The 19,759-nt window shown below is 41.4% G+C and overlaps 7 protein-coding genes and 1 long non-coding RNA gene across 9 annotated transcripts; 4 read left to right on the top strand and 4 right to left on the bottom strand.

The window, feature by feature from the left end:
• Positions 1-515: 515 nt before the first annotated feature.
• Positions 516-1,230, top strand: LOC145550876 (uncharacterized). The gene is made up of 3 exons (XR_014086657.1): positions 516-648; positions 721-807; positions 906-1,230. It is a non-coding gene; the product is annotated as an uncharacterized LOC145550876 (long non-coding RNA).
• A 917-nt stretch (positions 1,231-2,147) lies between these two features.
• Positions 2,148-6,603, bottom strand: LOC103472634 (uncharacterized). The gene is made up of 2 exons (XM_008422431.3): positions 6,437-6,603; positions 2,148-3,722 (listed from the first exon to the last, which is right to left on the bottom strand). Exons 1-2 carry the CDS (start codon positions 6,453-6,455, stop codon positions 2,233-2,235), a joined length of 1,509 nt encoding a protein of 502 aa, XP_008420653.2. The 5' UTR covers positions 6,456-6,603; the 3' UTR covers positions 2,148-2,232.
• A 1,216-nt stretch (positions 6,604-7,819) lies between these two features.
• On the bottom strand, positions 7,820-8,425 carry LOC145550863 (histone H2A-like). The gene has a single exon (XM_081604625.1). It carries the CDS (start codon positions 8,258-8,260, stop codon positions 7,874-7,876), a length of 387 nt encoding a protein of 128 aa, XP_081460751.1. The 5' UTR covers positions 8,261-8,425; the 3' UTR covers positions 7,820-7,873.
• Positions 8,426-8,479: 54 nt separating this feature from the next.
• LOC145550862 (histone H3) lies at positions 8,480-9,487 on the top strand. The gene has a single exon (XM_081604609.1). It carries the CDS (start codon positions 8,633-8,635, stop codon positions 9,041-9,043), a length of 411 nt encoding a protein of 136 aa, XP_081460735.1. The 5' UTR covers positions 8,480-8,632; the 3' UTR covers positions 9,044-9,487.
• Positions 9,488-10,093: 606 nt separating this feature from the next.
• Positions 10,094-10,553, top strand: LOC145550873 (histone H4). Its single transcript, XM_081604640.1, has one exon. It carries the CDS (start codon positions 10,196-10,198, stop codon positions 10,505-10,507), a length of 312 nt encoding a protein of 103 aa, XP_081460766.1. The 5' UTR covers positions 10,094-10,195; the 3' UTR covers positions 10,508-10,553.
• Positions 10,533-12,540, top strand: LOC145550868 (histone H2B 1/2-like). The gene has a single exon (XM_081604632.1). It carries the CDS (start codon positions 11,351-11,353, stop codon positions 11,723-11,725), a length of 375 nt encoding a protein of 124 aa, XP_081460758.1. The 5' UTR covers positions 10,533-11,350; the 3' UTR covers positions 11,726-12,540.
• An 85-nt stretch (positions 12,541-12,625) lies between these two features.
• On the bottom strand, positions 12,626-14,525 carry LOC145550858 (uncharacterized). Of its 2 annotated transcripts, none has more exons than XM_081604593.1 (4): positions 13,788-14,525; positions 13,627-13,690; positions 13,036-13,214; positions 12,626-12,944 (listed from the first exon to the last, which is right to left on the bottom strand). In XM_081604593.1, exons 1-4 carry the CDS (start codon positions 13,997-13,999, stop codon positions 12,842-12,844), a joined length of 558 nt encoding a protein of 185 aa, XP_081460719.1. In that variant the 5' UTR covers positions 14,000-14,525; the 3' UTR covers positions 12,626-12,841. The 2 variants fall into 2 exon arrangements, with proteins under 2 accessions (XP_081460719.1, XP_081460725.1); XM_081604599.1 differs by having other exon boundaries at positions 13,627-13,687.
• Positions 14,526-15,868: 1,343 nt separating this feature from the next.
• On the bottom strand, positions 15,869-19,191 carry LOC145550850 (protein CEPU-1-like). The gene is made up of 6 exons (XM_081604575.1): positions 19,102-19,191; positions 18,879-18,971; positions 18,362-18,721; positions 18,053-18,262; positions 17,444-17,704; positions 15,869-17,292 (listed from the first exon to the last, which is right to left on the bottom strand). The coding sequence occupies exons 2-6, from the start codon at positions 18,937-18,939 to the stop codon at positions 16,937-16,939; spliced, it is 1,248 nt and encodes a 415-aa protein (XP_081460701.1). The 5' UTR covers positions 18,940-18,971; positions 19,102-19,191; the 3' UTR covers positions 15,869-16,936.
• Positions 19,192-19,759: the final 568 nt, after the last annotated feature.

Raw genomic sequence — 19,759 nt, 5'->3', positions numbered from 1 at the left:
TTTCATGTTCAGAGTCGCATAAATCTTCCTTGCTTCTCCAGTCTGATGATTGATTTGATCTTCAGTCGTCTTTATCGTGTTCAGATCCCCAAATGCCCGATGTTCTCGACTGGCTGATTCACTATTTCTGTTACTACTGAACAGACTTAGGTGTGGAACTTGTTTATTTCAACTGCACAGGTTAATAAACAATGCTTCATGAATGCATGTCATCCCTTTACGATACATCTATATGTCTGTTTCTGTGTATACATACCATTTCTGAGAAAATGTGCTCCCTATGATTTACATTTTGCCATGTTACAGTCGCACATTCGAAGGAAGCCATTGAATTTGTATGACACACAGATACAAAGTGAATCATCGCTCTGGAAAATTTAAATTTTGTTCAGCCACCTAAATTGTTATACACCTAAATACGCCTGTGTGTCTGTCTGACGCACATGACAAATTATGTTTTTTTTAAGCTTGTTTCTTCCTCTTTTGTTACCACTTCTAAGTTTGTCTTTCCTCGTTCTTTAAAAATGCACCAAAAGCAGGAGGATGACATCACTCAGTGTCTAACTGCTGATGAGATCGGGACAATGCACAGACCGAAGATGAGAGACTACGTTAATGAGCAGCCGTATGGGGAAGCAAATTTATCAGGTAACACAAAATACTACAAACATCTTCATTTTAGCTTATCAATTTAAATATATATTTTCATTTAACTTGCAGACAGAAGACGCTATCATCTGCTTTTCCTCATCATCGGCGCGCTATGTATCATACAAGCCGTTCTCAATTTGTCGCTTCGTCTTACATGTGAGTGCCACTTCTTTGTTTCTTAGAGCGTAGGTAAAAAACGACAACAGCAACAAAAACAGCCATAACAGTTAGTTATTTTCTCATTTTTTCCTCAGTTTACTCAAACAAGATCGCAGCCGCCTCAGCTTGCAACATATCCGAGTTTGGTGATGACAACCACAAGATGGAGGAAGACTGTGAGCAACTGAAGCCTGATCAGTGCAGAAAGTTATTGGAAATCATCTGTGCCTTGACGAGAGACAGACACACACTTGAAAAGAGAAACAGTGAACTCATAAAAGAAAAAAAGACGCTAGAGGAGGAGAGAGATTGGCTGAAAAGGGGTCTGTACCTGCCCCGGGCATAAGCAAACTAAGCAGCCGCTTAGTACCCCGGGGTCGCTAGAGGACCCCCTAAGTGAAACATTTTTTTTATTTTTTTTTAATTTTAGTAATAATTTCCTTGTGATTAAATTACAAAAACACACACATTTATTATGAAGCTGTAATTATTTCAATAATATGCATGGCCAGAGAATAAAGATGGCATCCTAGAGATGTTCCTCAGTGTTGTCACTGACATTTACTTGATATTGCATGAGGGGACGCTATTAATAAAAAAAAAATTCCCAACATCACACATTTGCTAATTATTTTCTGAATGTAACTTTGTAATTTTTAAAGCTAAGCAAAATAAAATGCATGTTGTCTTGTTCACTAGTACTGCCTCAATGAAATGGGACATGAAGACACAGCTTGGATTTTTTGTAATAAAGAAATTGCTTAAGGGTGTTTTCACATCTGATTGTCTGGTAGACTCAGTTCGATTGAGGACCAAAATTGCTACATTTGTTACATTTTCAGCTGGTATCACTGTGTCAAGCAAACCAAACTCTTTGAAAAAACTATTTACCCCCTCGTGCTACACCAAGAACCACTGAAGGAAAAGACATTAAACCTCTGAGCAAGAATCTGAGCACAACTTCCTTTTTTATGAAATGTAAACAAAAATGGCGTGGTGTCAGATTCAGCGATTATAGAATTTCTCTTTTGTCTTTGGCAGATGTGCCAAACAAACACTCTTCAACAATGGGCTCAACATGAGCCATTTCTCACGTTAACAGTCGAACCGCATCAGAGTTTACTTAAAATAGGTCAAGACCTTGGTTTTTAGGTGAGTCAGAGTTCAAATTTTCCTTTACACGCAAAAGGTCTCCGGTTCGAAACCAGACAGAAACACTTTCTCCAGGTTATGTTTATTATAGAGTGTTGTCAGTCAACAGGAGGGTTTCACTTCTGTGACCTAGCACACAAAGTCAAGTGTGCTTAGACTTAGAAACAAAATCTAGCAAACCAACATGATTTCAATATACTTTATTAAAGCATGGTAAATGCAAATTATTTATAAATCAGTAACAGTTTCTATTATAATACAGTACTTTAGTTAAAATGGATTGGACATTGCAAACACAAAAGCCACAGGAAGCTGAAGCCCAATATTGACAATATGCAACTTTCCCATCCCTAATGCTCCTAGAATCAGCCCCGCCACCATCCCCACAGTTCCCAGCCATGAGGACCACCTTGTAGCTGCCGCCGATGTTGCGCCAACTGACACCCCCGCTGCTCCAACCGCTCCCAGCAGGGCACCCGCCATCTCTCCGTCACTCAGGACTGGAGCTAAAGCCTCCAGTAGTAGGAGTAGGACTCCTGCAACCGAAGCGGCCCCTACAATAACTTTCACCTCGCCAGCTGCTCTGCGAACTAACGTCCCTCCCACTGTGGCCCCCAGGCCCAGCTGACACAGTTTTGCCCCAAAAAAGGATGTGCTCACAGCCTCCAGGGAAGACTGAAGGTTCATCTGAGTGCTGATGGATTCTGCGGACTGATTGTGCCCTGCCTGACTCATCTTCGTAGCAGTTACTAGGGCCTCCTGCTTGGCATGCAGCGTGAGCATGGAAATGATGAAGGTTGCAAACATTCCCATGCACCCCACCAACATCCAGAACTTAAAGTCAGAGGATTGCATAAGAGCAAAGGCAATGAGGACAACTAAAGCCAGAAACACTATAAGCACAACCTGATGGCTGCCATAGCCAAACAATCCCAATGCTGATGTGACCAAGGAAACCACTGCCATTGGTATTCCTGTGAAAGCCAAGAAATCGACTTGTTTGACCAAAACGGTGTTGATCCAGTCGTGGATGGTTCTTTGCTCCATTTCAGCCTCTTTATTCTCGATTTTTCTCTTGTCTATCGCCTCCCTTTCTCTTTTTTCAGTGATCCATCTCGCCCTGTCATCCTCTGCATTACCTCCCTTCTCTACGGACAATATCCTCTCCTCTATTTGCAGAGCCACCCTTTGTCTCTGCTGCCACTCAATAATCTCAATGTCTTCCCTCTCTCTGGACATGACATCAACTCCTAGAGTGCAACAGGTCTCTCCCTGGGTCCATGCCAGCTGGAATAAAACACTAAGAGGTGGTTTAAGCACGGTGAACAGGCCTAAAGCCCACAGAAGTCCCACCATGCCATAGGTCTTCACAATCCATTCGATTGCCTTCCCAAATGTTGCTCCGCTGAGTGTGGTCCCTAGAATGCCAGCACACCCCACTGATGCCCACAAGCCAGCAGAGTCTGCGTTGGAGGTGCTGCAGCTCCTCAGTGTTACAAACACCGAGGCTACCGCCGCCGCCAAAACAACTCCTGCTATGACGGATGTCATCGCTGTTGTCAGTGCTGTTGCTCCCATAAGCGCTCCCAGTCCCAGGGGACCCATCACCCTGACCTCCTCCATCACTGGTTTCAGTGGACCACTTGCAGTCATAGCAGACAATATCCTATCCACCGGGTCCTCCGTAGCACCCAGTATGCATCCTCCCACGGCTCCCAGGGCAAATCCCAGAGCGGCCTCCATCAACTGGCTCTTGTTTCCTGAAAAAGAAAGGAGGCATGGATCGTTTTATCACTTTTCCTTGTTTTATTCCTACTATTTCAGGAGCAAAACAGTAGTTCTGTACCACGGACAGAAAATGCGAGGTGGGCAGAAATATATATTTCTGAAAACTCCACATTATCAAATGTTGTCATCACATTTGAAATATGTAAAATAATTTCTACACGGCAAATTCAAAAGTTAAATGTTTTGGTGTTAGTAGACTTTGTGCAAAAGCAGAGTTAATTTTACACTTATAGAGTCACATTCTGTTTATGTAACTCTGGGGTGTATATTACTAGTAGTTAAAATCCAGTGTTAAAACAAAGTGTTTCCGTATCAAATCTAGAGGTGTTAAAATAGAATCAATAACTCTTTACTTCTTAACTCTGAACTCCACCAGCGGCTCTAACACTGAAGGAGTTAATTCACTGACTCCGCCCCAGAATCACAGATTCCCACCGAAGCGAAGCTACAGAAGCCATATTTACTTTCCACATGTCTGAGTTATTTACCACGCTTGGTAAGTAATTTTTTTCTGAGATGGTTTATAACTATTATTTTGAGATGAGCTCAACCTGTATGATAGACGTCACGTTTGCCACATGGCTCGGTGTTAGCATATTTAGCTTAGCATGCTGAATGTTAGCGGAGTATAAATGTTGGAAAAAATCAAGCTGGTGAACATTTAATCAAATTCTTGGCTAACTTGAACAGATCCGTAATAATCTGCAGTATGTTTTATCATGATGTTGAACGTTTACATGCATTTTGGTCAGATTTATCAGCCTTTCTGATCGATTTTTTTCCTTTGAAAAAATGTAAAAGGCTTTTTCACGTTGAGAGCGTTATTCCCGCTGTTGAGTCTTCTTATATACGTTTTGCGGCATGTTTTAATCCTTTTATTGCCTTTTAGTATATATTAGAACCAGTCTGGTTGCGGATGAATCTCCAGTCGTCAGCCCAACCTCCCCCTCCCGATCCCTCCATGGATTCTTCGAAGATTCAAGCTCCAAAAATTATTATGTGAGTGTTAATATCTCTGAAACCCTACATTTCTGTAATTGAGGCTTGTAGTTGTAGTAAAAATGTATTCCTTCGCTCCATTCCTCATTGTTATGTTTTTTGTTTGTTATGATCCAGAGACCGACACTGGCTGTCCTACTCAGAGACTGAAGACTGTCAGATGCAGTAGAGGAGCATGTTGGTGTCTCCGGCCGAACGGAACAGCCCAACAACCTGAAGACAATCTGTCAGTGAGTGGACATCTCTCTGGTGGAGTGCAGAGAGGAACTGACTCTTACCAACAGAAACATAAACTGGATAAGAAATGATGGATCTGAATATCAGGTTGGTTTGTTAGGTACTGTAATATCCAGTAATCTACCTGTTAAAAGAAAATGTACTCTATCATATTACATGAACTGCGTTGGATTGATACAGGCTTTACTTTTTCCACCTTGTACTTTGAACAATTTCATGCATATGGTATTGAAGAAAAATGTATTAAGCATAGCTGATATGTCAGACCTTTAAATAAGCAATATGCGAATGAAAGTGACATGTGAAACATGCACATTATTCCACGTTGTAATATGTTTTGTAATTATGGTGCATGTTTTGAAATAAATGTATTTGAGAAAATCATTGCCTCTTTATTTTCCAAAGAATTTTTAAAAGTTCAAAACAATAAACTACCTATTTAATATTAATTACAAATAACTCTTAAGACGTTAAAGAAGTATTCTGTGAGAGTTAATATTAAGATCTAACACTGAATTAGTGTCAGTAAGTGTTAAATTATTAACTCCAGCAGATTTGATATCTGACACTTTATAAGAGTTAAGGTACCAACTCTCCAAAAAGAGTTAAATTAATACTTTCTGGTGTGGACCCAAATAGACACTTTAAAAGTGTTGAAATAAAATCTGACAGAGTTAATCTGGGCCTGCTGGATTTGCTGTGTACCAGGTAAATGTTGGTTTCCTATTTCGACTTGATAGGGAGTCATAATTCATTGCGATACATTTGGATCAGAGCCGCAAACAATGGAAATAAGGTGCAATATGAAATCTTCAGAAAACAGTAAGACATCAGTATAAACGTATGTGTTTTTATTCTTCATAATTATGTTTTCCTTCAGCTTTTAGGCTTTCAGACATGTTCAGAAAAAGATTCTCTGCCAAACTGAACAAATTCCACAAGGAAAAATCTACACTGACTGCATTGCACATGAAACCACGCATTTTTCAGCCAAAACAGTCAAACATTGGTTACATTTTTGTAATTTTAGTTTCAGATTTTTTCTGTCAGTATCTGTCACTACTTTATCTCTGACTTCAAGTGCACAGTGTTGCCTCCTGGTAATGGACAATGTACCCACAGTTGGAGCAGCCAGACACCTTTGACAAACAGGTTTTTCAGGTTCGACCAGGAGAAGTGATCCCTATCTGTGCATGGCTACATGCGACTTTAATCAAGCTAGCAAAGATGGACGATATAAACAATAAAAACCTGGAGTGAACACTTTAAGCTCCAAAAGTTAACATGAATCATTTGTGTAGTTAACCAACAATGAAAGCACTTGCAGTCCTGTCCGGTGGTTGTTTTACTTCAGCTCAGTTTACAAGAACAAAGGAGCAAACCACACACAAACACTGGATCATCAACAAACATGTGAATGAAACTGCTGGTGTTAAACAAGTAGCCTTACTCAGTTTATTCCGTGCCATTTTGTCCAGAGATAAGCTGACACAGGGAAATCTTCTTTCTCCGAAATGCTTCTCTCCTCCTTCGTGCGCTCACAGGACTCGTAGTAAAACATGTCTAAGATAGTTTCTTTTTTTTCTACCCCCATAGTAAAGGAGTCTTCTTCAGAGGACACGCCCTCTTTTCCAACTCGCTTCTCTGAATCATCTTTCCTGGAGATCTACAGGATCTCTGTTCAACGTGTTTTGTCAGTGGGGTTCAAAAGAGAGTCAATGCAGCAACTTCCATCTGTAGTTTTGGTTAATGTGAAAAAAAAAAAACCCAAATCAACCAAAAAACATTTGAAATAAACGTATCTTTTATTGCGAAAGCATGAAAGACAACAAAAAAATATACTTCATTATATTTATTTAGTATGGAAAAAAACATGTAATAATTGTTTTTAACAATCTAAATCTCCTATCCTATAAGGAATTTGAAACATTGCCAAGTCTCTGAGGTTTGTAATCTTCATCAGATACACCTCGATGGTGAAAGACGCAATCTTAAAAAAAAAAAATCTGAAAAATGACACTGTGCTGTCTTTAATTTGCATTTTATTGTATAAAATAAACATTTTATATGATAGAAAAATGGCACTCAATAGATGGTAAAAATGTTTACAATTACAGAGATTAGATTTTTCCTGTAATTCTTGACCAGCAGTAGAGATTTTGGCCCACTCCTCCATACTGATATCTTTACAAAAATCTTTCAGGTTTTGGGGTCGTCACTGAGCAACATGGACTTTCAGCTCCATCCAAAGATTTTCTCCTGGGTTTAAGGTCTGGAAACTGGCTGGGTCACTCCAGGACTTAGAAATGTTTCTTCTGGAGCCACCTCTGTTTCCCTGGCTGTACATTTTGAGTGATTGTCATGCTGGAAGACCCAGCAGGTCGTATTCATCTTATTCTTACGCACAGAGGTCAAGAGCACCATCAGGACCCTTTGGATAAGGAGGTGGGGAGGGGGGCCTCGGGAAATGTTTTAAGGGATGAGAGATGAAGGAAACAAGGGGGAGCATGAGGAAGGAAAGAACAAAATACAGACCGGAACCTGGGGGGAAAAAAAGGAAAGGAAGAAATAGAAAGAGCACAAGAATTTATAATAGTAGGGTAAGTTAACCTAAAGACATCTAGGAGTAATGTGGTTAATGGAGTCTAATGCAAATTGGTTTTTTGTGCTTATTTTCTTTCTACAGACATAGAAATACAGAAATCAAATCCCATTTTGTCCCTAGATGTTGAAACCTTTCACCACAATAGTTTCTCATTGTAATCGTAGTTTAGAAGGCATTATTTTTAAGATGAAAAAAGGAATAATGCCCTTTATTGAAAAGGTGAGTGGCTCTTAAAAGAGCCTTTGTGGGTCTGTGGTCCAGCAGTGTTGGCGGCCAGCAGCTCTACTTGGCCTTGGCGGCCTTCTCGGTCTTCTTGGGCAGCAGCACCGCCTGGATGTTGGGCAGCACTCCACCCTGAGCGATGGTGACCCCACCCAGCAGCTTGTTGAGCTCCTCGTCGTTGCGGACGGCCAGCTGCAGGTGACGGGGGATGATGCGGGTCTTCTTGTTGTCGCGGGCAGCGTTTCCAGCCAGCTCCAGGATCTCAGCGGTCAGATACTCCAGGACGGCCGCCAGGTAGACGGGGGCTCCGGCACCAACACGCTGCGCATAGTTGCCTTTGCGCAGCAGCCTGTGGACACGGCCCACGGGGAACTGCAGCCCTGCGCGGGAGGAGCGAGTCTTGGCCTTGGCTCTGGCCTTTCCTCCGGTTTTGCCTCTTCCGCTCATTGTGAAGCTTCTTTCCTGGAGATGAAACTCGAGAAAAATGTAGAGCAGCGGATGAAACCTGGTCTTATATGAGTGCAGAGAGAGCGGGAGTCTCGGAAACAACCAACCAGAAAAGCTTCCAGCAGAGCGGGACACTCGTGAGTTTGAGCGGACTTTTTCAAGCGAGTTTCCTCCAATGAGCAGCGAGGACTGAGCCGGGGGGGGTCGGAGCTCTGTAGGCGGAGCTGAGCTCCAGGAGGAGCCGCTCACCAATCAGGAGCCCCACATGTCCAGCAGCGTCACTTCCTCCCAGCTGCTCCCACACTTTAACAGCGGCGGCTCTCCGCTCCCTCTGACATCTTTGTCCGTGTTTCAGTAGAGAAAGCAGCGGACATGGCGAGAACCAAGCAGACCGCCCGTAAATCTACCGGAGGCAAAGCTCCCAGGAAGCAGCTGGCCACCAAGGCGGCCCGGAAGAGCGCCCCGGCTACCGGCGGCGTCAAGAAGCCTCACCGCTACAGGCCCGGTACCGTGGCTCTGCGGGAGATCCGTCGCTACCAGAAGTCGACGGAGCTGCTGATCCGCAAGCTGCCCTTCCAGCGCCTGGTCCGAGAGATCGCTCAGGACTTCAAGACCGACCTGCGCTTCCAGAGCTCCGCCGTCATGGCTCTGCAGGAGGCCAGCGAGGCCTACCTGGTGGGTCTGTTCGAGGACACCAACCTGTGCGCCATCCACGCCAAGAGGGTCACCATCATGCCCAAAGACATCCAGCTGGCCCGCCGCATCCGTGGAGAGAGAGCTTAAGCTGCTGACCACACACACACACACAGCAGGCCTCAAACCACAAAGGCTCTTTTCAGAGCCACACACACATTTTCTCAAGAGCTTTTTCCTTTCATGGTTTCAGTCCAAAAATGTTTGGAAACACGATGAATGAAACTAAAATAAAAACAAAAACTTGAAAATAACAAAAAAACCCTCCGAAAATAAGAGGAGATATTAATGTCTTATGTTAAACATCTGGCCAGTTTTCAAAAGAGAAGTGTTTATAGAAAAACTCATTCATAACATCAGTACAGTTAATTAAATCATAAAAACTACATTTACATTTAGACAGAGGTGAGATTCATGAGATTCTTGAAAATTGTGATTAAAAATAAATTCTTGTCACCTCCAAAATGACAGTATTTCATCCTTGTGAGGTATTTTCTCCCCAGTTAGAAAAAAATATTGGTTTAACCTAAACCTTCATCTTGTATGTTGGATCTGATCTCAGTCATTTAAAGAAATGCTCCCTTTGATTCCTGCCTCCATTGCAGACACAAATCTAGTGCTTTTATAGTAGCTGTAATTAAACCTTTATTTAGAAATATTCTCTCAATCAAGAGGATTTAATAAATTACAGACCTGTATCTAATTTTCATTTCTTATCTAAAATCCTTGAGAAAGTACTTGTCTTGTTAGATCTCAGTGCTTCTTTGGACAGTCTATCAGAATAATTTTAAAATGTCTAAACATGCTGCAGGGATCAAGAGAAAAGCACTGAGCTTCATGTATGTTGTAGACTTCCTACCTCATTAGTCCTTTATTTTTTCCAGATCGTATTATATCATCACACAGGCTATCATTCATAATCGTGTGATGCATCTATTTATTATATATCTAATATTCTGACACTAAGGCATCTTAATGTATAATCTTTTTTACGGTCTCTAGATGTTATATAATCCAAAAGTCATCTACTAACTTTATCATATTTCTATGAACGTTTCAGAGCTTCAAAAGCAGCAATGCTTTTTCCTTCCTGATGTTGGTCGGTAGGTGGCGCCAAAGTAAAGGCCCAGCCCGAGTAGGCTGAGGTAAAACCACTGTCTTCTAACACGTCCGGAGGACTGCTACAAACCCCGCTGAACCAGCTGCAGACTCATTACTACAGAGAACCACAGTAGTGTCACAATGAGCGGACGAGGCAAAGGAGGAAAAGGTTTGGGCAAAGGAGGCGCCAAGCGTCACCGTAAAGTCCTCCGTGATAACATCCAGGGAATCACCAAGCCGGCGATCCGCCGTCTGGCTCGCCGCGGCGGAGTCAAGCGAATCTCCGGCCTCATCTACGAGGAGACCCGCGGGGTGTTGAAGGTGTTCCTGGAGAACGTGATCCGTGACGCCGTTACGTACACCGAGCACGCCAAGAGGAAAACTGTCACCGCCATGGATGTGGTGTACGCTCTGAAGAGGCAGGGCCGCACTCTGTACGGCTTCGGAGGTTAAATTCAGCCCGTTGATTACAGCGAACCAAAGGCCCTTTTCAGGGCCAACAACTACTGCTTATTGGGCGAAGGTACTTGTTCATATCACTGAAGTCGTGCTCCATTTCAGTTTAAGTTGTAACAACCATGTTGGCTGAAAACTAGGAGTTTTATAACGTCAAACATAAAACTTACTTTTTAAAAAAAAAAAATAGCAGTTAATAGCCATAGAGCACAATTTGGCAGTGAAAATCACCTGGTATGGGGAGACCAGTTCAAGTAGCAATTTGTACATTTATGTTAAAATGACTTTCTTGCCGAACCTGTTATGTTTTAGATTTCCCGTGGTTTCTGATAAAGCCACCCAATAAAAGCCTCTTAATCAGCTATCAAATGCGCTGATAAATCTAAAACTTGTAGAGTAGTATGCCTTGAGGATCCAGACTGGGAATCACTGCTGCATATAATTTTTTTTTTTTTTTTACACTACCGTTTTCATATGAAACATGCTTCATTAACTCGCCAGTTAGTTGGTTTCAATTAAAATTACTGGTTAAGAAATACTGAAATATATGTAAAGGTGTAGGAAATACTCTGCTCTTCTGTAGTGTTGCAGTTCTGTGATTTATTTATCTCTGTAAAACCCTCATGCATTTTATAAGAAGTCTGAACGTGTAAATGTTCAGTTCTTCTTCCCGCCGTTTTCGTCCTTCGGTTAAATCGGGCGCAACATTTGAAATGAGCCAGCTTGCCGGCTCAGCCAATCACAGTCAGGCGACGGTACTGAAGGATTTCCTGTCACTCTGTATAAAAGCAGCTTCCCTCCGCTGCTGCTCACTCTTTGTTATAAACTCGGAGAGAAAACATGCCCGAACCCGCCAAGTCTGCGCCCAAGAAGGGCTCCAAGAAAGCGGTCACCAAAACCGCCGGCAAAGGAGGCAAGAAGAAGAGAAGGACCAGGAAGGAGAGCTACGCCATCTACGTGTACAAGGTGCTGAAGCAGGTCCACCCCGACACCGGCATCTCCTCCAAGGCCATGAGCATCATGAACTCGTTCGTCAACGACATCTTTGAGCGCATCGCCTCCGAGGCTTCCCGTCTGGCTCACTACAACAAACGCTCCACCATCAGCTCCAGGGAGATCCAGACTGCCGTGCGGCTCCTGCTGCCCGGTGAGCTGGCCAAGCACGCCGTGTCTGAGGGAACCAAGGCGGTCACCAAGTACACCAGCTCCAAGTAAACCAGCTGCTGCTGCTGCCTGGACACAACAACACAACGGCTCTTTTAAGAGCCACACACCAACACTGAAGGGCTACACTCCTGCTACTTCATGTCTGGTTTTCAAAATTAAATATTTTATTAGTTTTTATGTGTGATGAAGCAACAAGTTAACTTATAATGTGGGAAAACTGAAATGCTTTTCACTTGTTTTATAAATCTGGCCGTTGTGGTTAAATCATGACACTAATGGTGCATGAGAACAGGATTTATTTTCATGCATTTTTTTTTTCTTTCAATATTGTTGAAGAAAATGCTATAAAAGCAGAGCGGCTCAATGCAAAATGACCAGTTTGCTCCAGTTCTACTTTTTATATTTTATCTAATGAACATTTTATTTAGTTTAACATTTCTGGTTTTAAAGAGATCTTGCTAAAATCTCAAATTATCCAAAAGATTTGAAACATTGTGCCTGATCAGCCCTTTAGTTGTATCTTTTTACAATTCCAAACATAAATTGAATGTGAATTTTAATTAGTGTGTACAATATATAAAATGAGTTTATGCTGACTCATGCCTGCTATACAGAACTCAACAGCAGGTTGTAAAAATATCTGCTGCATAAATACTGACTATATGGAAACTTCCTTTCTGGAGCATTTCTGTTCTGGTTTAGCTGAAGGCTTTTATTTTGACAGTTGTCCTGATCTTTGTGTATAAAGCTGTGTATCTCGGTTACCAATAGATGCATATGATCTGCAGATGATCTGCAACACACAAATCATGAGAGCTGTATAAAGGCTGCATTTTATTCAAATAAAATTTGTTTAAGCTACACATTTGGACCAAACAGTTTTTTCATTTATCAAATTATATTATTTATGCTGGAATAAACTGAAGTATAATACAAATGACATCAAAATGATGATTTCCCATTGCTTTTGATTAGTATTTTCTCAAAGTGGGTCATTTTATTTATTTAGCACATTTTCATCAAGGCAATTCAAAGCTCTTTACATAAATTAGAGGAAATACAAAGAAAATAAAAGAAAAGCAAAAGAAAAACAAACGTACTCCATAACTTATACACTAATAGGAGTTTCTCTGGCTAAACTAAGAGAACAAAAGTAAAAGTCATTTATAAACCAGTAGGAGTTTCTCTGCCGTTCTTTCTCGGTTTGTTGCCTGTGCTGTAGAAGGCAGCTGGATCCTCCACAGTGTCCTGCTTTTCAGACTCGGTTCTGCAGAAATTGTTTTCATGTTAGAGATATTACACAGAACAAGAAAATATCAGTTCAGTTCAGTTTTTTTTTGACATATAGAGCGTCTCACCTTGCATCAGTCCTGGTTCTACCACAGTTAACAGAGACATACTCCACCATTTCTTCTTCCTTCCTCTTCTTCTTGTGTCTCTTGGACCGAGTTGGATTAATGTTGGAGTAAAGAGGCTCTTCTTGTTGCGTTGCTAAGTGGACAACAGAGTAGACAACATTGTCCTCTTCTGGGTTCACCTGTGGACACCAGTCACATTAACCAGTAGGAGGCGCTCTGAGAGAGTTTTAGAGTAATGTTACTCTAGCAGACAATAAATACAGTAGAATCCAAACAGAAACTAAAAGGAAAAGAAATAATTTTGGCTCAATTATGGTCTCTAAAAGGAAAGCAGTAACTGAAGACTTGGCTAATTTGATCATAAAGCAGAAAGTAACCAAATTTGTCTTGAAGATCCAATGGTTTTTAAATCTCACCTTGAGAAAAAAGTCGAACGATCACAAGACATCAGATCAGAGTTTAGTGACTTTAATAATAATTCACCGAAGAGTTTTTGTTCCCTTATCTACTTGGTACATAGTAACATTGCCAATGAAGAATTCAATTAATTAAGAAAAACATTGAAAGAGCAGACATGGGTCATTTTCTAACCTGTTCACTGGGAACTTGTCCTGCTCCAGGTTTGGACTGCTGCTTCCACACTTTGGTTTTTCTGCTGGAAAGAAAATACTTCAGAAGGTGATGATGAGGAGCTAAACAAAATCAAGACTTTGTAAAAACAAGAAACTCTTCAAAGTAACAGAACTTCTCACATGATCCACAAAAAGAGGAAGATGAGTGTGAGAATCAGGAAAACAGCAGGAACTGCAGCAGCAGCGACTTGGTTCCTTGGTGCTGAACAGATCACAGTGACAGTCAGTGGCGGAGCCAGAGGGGGGGCCAGGGGGGCCAGTCCCCCCCCTGTCATCTGATTGGCCCCCCTAGTGGCCCCCCAGATGATTGACATGTAACAGCACCAGGTCATTTCTGTACATTATTTGGAATCATTCTAAGCCAACCTAATATCTAAAGAAGAAAAACAATAATAAATATATCAAAAGAAAATGTATAAAACTTTATATAAGTCCATGTGATGACATAAATAAATAGATTTTTATCAGGCGCGATACCAGCCTCCTTTATACTCATAACAACAAGCTGATATTCTTCTCCTGGGTGTTTCAGTTATGCTGCGCTGTGGTGCAATTCAAAGGCTAAAGCACTTCATACCTGGTGGTGATGGTAAAACACCAATAAGTTATTTATTGATCCTCCGCAAAAAAAGAGAAAAAAACGAAGAGGGGCCGACAATGTTCTAGTTTGGAGCAGAGGTGGCGCTGGAGTTTATTCGTTGACCGTCAAAGAAAAAAATAATTTTATTTCCAATTTGTAGTCATCAAACGAAACATTTATTATTTCTCTGCTAGAACGTTTTTGAAATTAGGTAACATTTCACGAAATGACGTGATTAGAAGACGGCAGAACTCTGATCGTTTCCTGATCCCGCATCACTTCCCCAGTGGCGCAACTACACATTAATCAGGTGGATGCGAAAACATAGATCGGCGCCCCTCTCCCCCCGACCGAGGGAAGGAACGTCAGGGTGAAGGAGCGACACTCACTCAGCCCCCCGAGGCGAGGATACGTGAAGGGTAAAACTCGCTACATTTACCTCGTTATGTGCGCGAGGTGAAGGCGCGCAGAAGTGTACGGAAAACATCATCGGCGCGCCGCCCCCTCCAGACGGGGTTTTGGCGCCCCCTCTGGGGTTGCGCCCCTATGCGTTGCATACCCTGCATACCCACTTTTTGCGCCACTGCACTTCCCTCTGCGGGAGAAAATCCCCGCAGAAGCGGATCAGCTGCGCTAGGAGCTCCAAAGTCTCTGGTCCGTTAAAGCGTCCAGATCAGAGATGATCCTCTGACTGATATTGTTCTTAGTTTGATTAATAATGAGCTCCACGATGTTCTCTGTGCGTAAAGTTGAAACTGTCTGCGCACCAAGTGGTCAGCTGCGCTTCATCACAGTCTGGACAGAAACCAGCGAACTGCTCTCTGTTCTTATCAAGATGAGGGTGAGGAGGGAATCTGGCATATTAACTAGGTTAAGTTTTTACTGGTTTTGTTTTTAAAACACCATTAACGTAAGCAGTGTAACTATATATTGTATATTTGGCGTTTGTCATCTCGTGTGATTAATTGGTGCGTAACGGTGGAGCATTTATGCGCATTTATTGCCCAGCGCACTGCGCTTGTTTCTGCCTAACGGATCTGCACTTTAATTTCTTTCCTCTCTCAACAGTCAGCTGTTATTCCTCTACATAAACTACAATAAGTAGATCACATTCTCTTTAGGTTTTCTCTGTGTGCTCCAAACTCATTAAATGTAAACTCATTAGAAGCCCGAGCCACCATCAGGCAAATAGTTTGACCCGAAATATTGTTACCCGTCAAATTACCTGTCCAATCAGAGCTTCCTAACCAAGGTGTCCATAACTCTTCAACACGCTGTCAGCTCCCGGTCCGAAAGACGCATTTAGTTCAGTGTCCATGAGATGATATTCAGAAAGGATCTTTTATTTGATTGATTTTAGTTTCCTCTGTGATGAACTCTGCATAAAGTCTATCATGTCTCCATGTGCGCCAGTCAAAGGTGTTAATTATAACATGTCAAATGACAGAGGGGCTTAAAAACTAACCAAATATTCAGTTTGGTTATTTTTTTAAATTATATATATGTGCACACACACATTTAAAATTTTGCCCCCCCAGAGGTAGTCCTGGCCCCCCCTTGGCCCCCCCAACTTTAAAAGTCTAGCTCCACCACTGGTGACAGTCAGTGTACAGTATGGAGCAATTATACCTATTAATTACTAATATTAAAGACAGCATTTATCCTCAATATTGACCCAGTATAGAGAATTATTTCTCTTCAGAAAACACTCATCAGTATCTCCAGCTTCTTAACATGATGTTTATCTTCAATGGTTTCACGTCTCCAGTCTGTTCTGCTGATCATCAACCTGTTTTCTCCTCCCTGCCTGGTTGTCTGCTGAACTTTCTCGTCGCTCCAGCCGGTTCTGTTTACAGGAGATTATTCTGGTTCCAGTGGATCCAGTGGACCTGGATCGGATCTGACCTTTTATCCTTGACTCTTAGATGGATTTGGGAACTCTTGCAACGAGATGATATTGATGTGAATGACCATTGCTCTCTCTTTGGCGGCTAGTGGCTTTGAGGTTCTGGACCCCAGACTCTTGAAAATGGGATTTGGATTTTGATAAATGATTTGGTAGCTAGCTGACCAATGTTGCTACCAGCATTTTCCCTCTTTTCTTGTCACCCTTCCTTCAAATTTATTGTAAGAAGGTCTTGACTGACTGGATGTTAAACTTCAGATTAAGAAGATTAAAGTTCAATATTCTGTGGAAGATGATTTAACTATGATTGAATGCTGTTATCTCACCTCTTTGATATGTTGTTACCATAGCATGGAGGGACAGTAGATTGTGTTGTTGTTCTTTTGAAGATATTAGAAATTTCTCCCTCTGTAGAGATCCTGAATAAAACAGTCAAGGACTGTAAGGCAGCTAATTTGTGATTAGCTATCTGGCTTTTGGAACTAAAGGTTACGGGCCTGAAGTTACTGACCTAAAAGATGAGCTTGTTTTGTTCATTTCCCTCCCAAAACTTTAGCCTCACTCTTTAACAAATTCAGTTGTACTTAAGTGGCACAATAGAGCTCATTATGAACCCAGGGCTACTAACCAAGTATCTGCACAAAGAAAACAGAGGAAGCTGCTAAAAGGGGCCAATCACAGCCAAGAGGCAGCTGTGCTACCGATCTTCTAAGATTTTAGAGGTTTGGTTTTTAAAGTCTCCCATAAGATTTCCCATAAGAATGAATTTTTTTTTTCAAAAGTTCACCACTGCTTTACAGTTTTACTGAGTAAATACTGAAAGACCCAGTATTTAGACGTAGAGTTGTAGTTCCAACTGTGGCCTCGGTTTGACTTACCTGTCACAACGTTCACAGTCACAGTGGAGTTATAGCGCCCTCTGCTGTTCTGAGCTTCACAGCTATAATTTCCTCTCTGCTTGGACATGATGTTAGTGATGGTGAAGTTTCGTCCTGAAGCTTTTGGTGCCTCCTCTCCCTCCTTGTACCAGGTATAGTTAGCTTCTGGGTTAGCATCACTGCTGCAGGTCAGAGTCACCAGGCTGCCCTCCATGATTTCACCAGAGGGAGTCACTGACACAGAGGGAGGCCTGGGAGCATCTGGAGGAGAGGACAGAAAGGTCAAAGGTAAACTGAGAGAAAGATGTGAAGATATTCATCTTTTAAGAGGAAGAAAATCGAATCTATCATTATTTTCCTGGCGTCTCAGTAAAATACTGGTACGTTTGTAACTGAAACCAATTTGACTCACATGTGACCTGGACAGAGACGGGTCCAGATGATTTCTCTCCCAGCTCGTTCTGAGCTGTGCAGTAATACTGTCCAGAGTCTGAGGACAGGATGGAGCTGAGGACAAACTGTTGGTCTTTACTGACAACTGATTGGTTGTTGTTCTTCCTCCAGATGAAGTTAGCTGCTGGGTTAGCATCACTGCTACAGTTCAGAGTCACTGAACGCCCCTCAGTTATCTGACCAGAGGACATTAGTTTAGCAGAGAGAGACTCTGGAGCATCTGGAGGAAAAAATATAAAACTCTGCATTATTATCATCTGTATACTTTAATGATTGCCAGAGGAGAGAAGGAAAAACATGTAAGGTTAGCTGTCACAGGCTTCTAGATGCCAATGCTAAAAATTTCCAACAAAGGCCGTGGGTTGTAACAGGTGGTTTGGTTCTTGAACATATTTCCAACTTGTTTGAAAAATGTTAATAATCAGACATGTCAAAATATATGCAAGGGTGAAAATTCAGTTTTTTATAAATATTGTAATTTGATTTGTGAAGGATTAAGAGTTTATTCTGGGGTCCATGTGGAAATATTGGTAGAATAAAATGTTAATATCATGAGGAGTAAACTTACACACAGAGGCAGAGCGGTGATCGCCGTGTCCTTTAACAGAACAGGAATATCTGTCTCCATCTCTGACTGAGACGAGTATAGAAGAAGTCTGTTCCTCCATTTTCTTCCCTTTGTTGAACCAAACATATGAAGGAGGTTTGGTTAGATCACAGCTGCTTTCACACTTCAGCTCCGTCTGCATCTCTGATCTTCTGACCTGAACTCTGAGGTCTGGATGGTTAAAGGAACAAGAACATCTCATTTTAAAATAAACCTGGAAAGATGCAAACAGAAACACAAAGATTCACAATAAATACAGAAATCTGTTACCTAGAACAGTCAAGGTGACTCCAGGTGAACCAGTAAATTCTCCACCTGGTTGGTTTGTTATGAACCTGAACTTGTACTCAGCTGAGTCTCTGTGTTTCAGATCTTTGATTGTCATAAAGTTGCTGCTGCTCTTTGTAGAGTCATAAGTTATTCGACCGTTATAGTCAGAGTCCTTCTTCAGATCCACAGGGACTTGATTATTTTCTTTAGTGAACCAGAACAATGTTTGAACTTTTGTTTTTCTTCCATGTATTTTGTATGGATAGGTATAGAAGCATTTTATCATCACTGTTGATCCTCTTAAGCCACAGATCTGAGATCGATCATATTTAACTGACCAGTCAGGTCCAGCTTGTCCCACTGTAACAGATAACATCAAAAATATTAATCAATAATATACAACTACACCTCCCACAATGCCTCACTGGGACATTTTAAATGATTATTACTTCCATTAATTTTATCCATATCAAATATTCCAGATTATCAACTCCAGTTGATCAACGTGTTTCAGTACCTGTCACAGAGAGGAACAGGACAACAAACCCAGTTGCTGCTGCTGCTGCAGAAAAACTCATCGCTGCTTCTCTCTTTAACTGTTTGTTTTCAGCTAAATGAAAATCAAACAGAAGGTTTTATGTTTTCATATTTTGCTATAATTGTTAATCATAAAAATCTTTCAACATTAAAAGTTACTCATTAGCTGTAATTTGTTATAAACAAATTTTCAAGCTGCTCACCTCAGGAGAAACTGTTGTCTTGCAATGCAACGCAGCAGAGCATCGGCTCTGAGGTAGGAAGTGACGCAGAGGAGTTAGTTTTACATCCTATTTTTAGCAACTTGGACAATTTCCAAACTTAAACTTTCTCTCTGCTTAGTTTCTAGTGCTACATATTGGTCTTCATTATTTTGAAATGCAAATATTTTTTTTTACAAATGGAGTTTCAGTAATCAGCATTATCAAAAACCGTTATAGAAGTATGATATTGCATTACAGTAACGTTTGATACTTATGAAGGTTTTAAATCCACCAATTTCTGGTTTTTATTGCTGTGGAGTGAAACTACTGGGGTAAAAATATGTAGTTTTAAGTTTACAGTTTTAAGTTTGCTACATCTGCATGTGGTTATTAGAAGCTTCTCCCGTTTTTGTAAACGAACGTCTCTAAGCATCCAACTTGTTACACATTTCAAGCAGTATGTAGAGAAATGAAAACAGGAAACAGGAAATGCCCCCTTAAAGAACTGGTTTCTTGTGGTCATGTTATGGTTAGAGTCATTTACTGCTGTTTAAAGGAGGAGCTTTAACTAAACCTCTGTAAAACCTCAGCTTGTGCTTTTTAAATAATTACTCAGCCAGGAATCAGAAACTTGGATTATAAAACAAAAACTCCCAAG

This window comes from Poecilia reticulata, chromosome 1 (genome assembly GCF_904066995.2).
Source record: "Poecilia reticulata chromosome 1, P_reticulata-male-v2, whole genome shotgun sequence".
NCBI classification, from domain to species: Eukaryota; Metazoa; Chordata; class Actinopteri; order Cyprinodontiformes; family Poeciliidae; genus Poecilia; species Poecilia reticulata.
This window is presented reverse-complemented; position numbering and strand designations above follow the sequence as displayed.

What these genes read in the sequence shown, in the direction of transcription:
- LOC145550863 (XM_081604625.1), bottom strand. Translation starts at nt 8,260, where the DNA reads ATGAGCGGAAGAGGCAAAACCGGAGGAAAGGCCAGAGCCAAGGCCAAG.
- LOC145550862 (XM_081604609.1), top strand. Translation starts at nt 8,633, where the DNA reads ATGGCGAGAACCAAGCAGACCGCCCGTAAATCTACCGGAGGCAAAGCT.
- LOC145550873 (XM_081604640.1), top strand. Translation starts at nt 10,196, where the DNA reads ATGAGCGGACGAGGCAAAGGAGGAAAAGGTTTGGGCAAAGGAGGCGCC.
- LOC145550868 (XM_081604632.1), top strand. Translation starts at nt 11,351, where the DNA reads ATGCCCGAACCCGCCAAGTCTGCGCCCAAGAAGGGCTCCAAGAAAGCG.
- LOC145550858 (XM_081604593.1), bottom strand. Translation starts at nt 13,999, where the DNA reads ATGACCTGGTGCTGTTACATGTCAATCATCTGGGGGGCCACTAGGGGG. An exon ending in GACAAGTTCCCAGTGAACAG is followed by an intron (nt 13,215 to 13,626) that starts GTTAGAAAATGA and finishes TGGTGTCCACAG; the next exon opens with GTGAACCCAGAAGAGGACAA. An exon ending in AGAACCAGGACTGATGCAAG is followed by an intron (nt 12,945 to 13,035) that starts GTGAGACGCTCT and finishes CAATTTCTGCAG; the next exon opens with AACCGAGTCTGAAAAGCAGG.
- LOC145550850 (XM_081604575.1), bottom strand. Translation starts at nt 18,939, where the DNA reads ATGAGTTTTTCTGCAGCAGCAGCAGCAACTGGGTTTGTTGTCCTGTTC. An exon ending in TCACCGCTCTGCCTCTGTGT is followed by an intron (nt 17,705 to 18,052) that starts GTAAGTTTACTC and finishes TTTTTCCTCCAG; the next exon opens with ATGCTCCAGAGTCTCTCTCT. An exon ending in CGTCTCTGTCCAGGTCACAT is followed by an intron (nt 17,293 to 17,443) that starts GTGAGTCAAATT and finishes CCTCTCCTCCAG; the next exon opens with ATGCTCCCAGGCCTCCCTCT.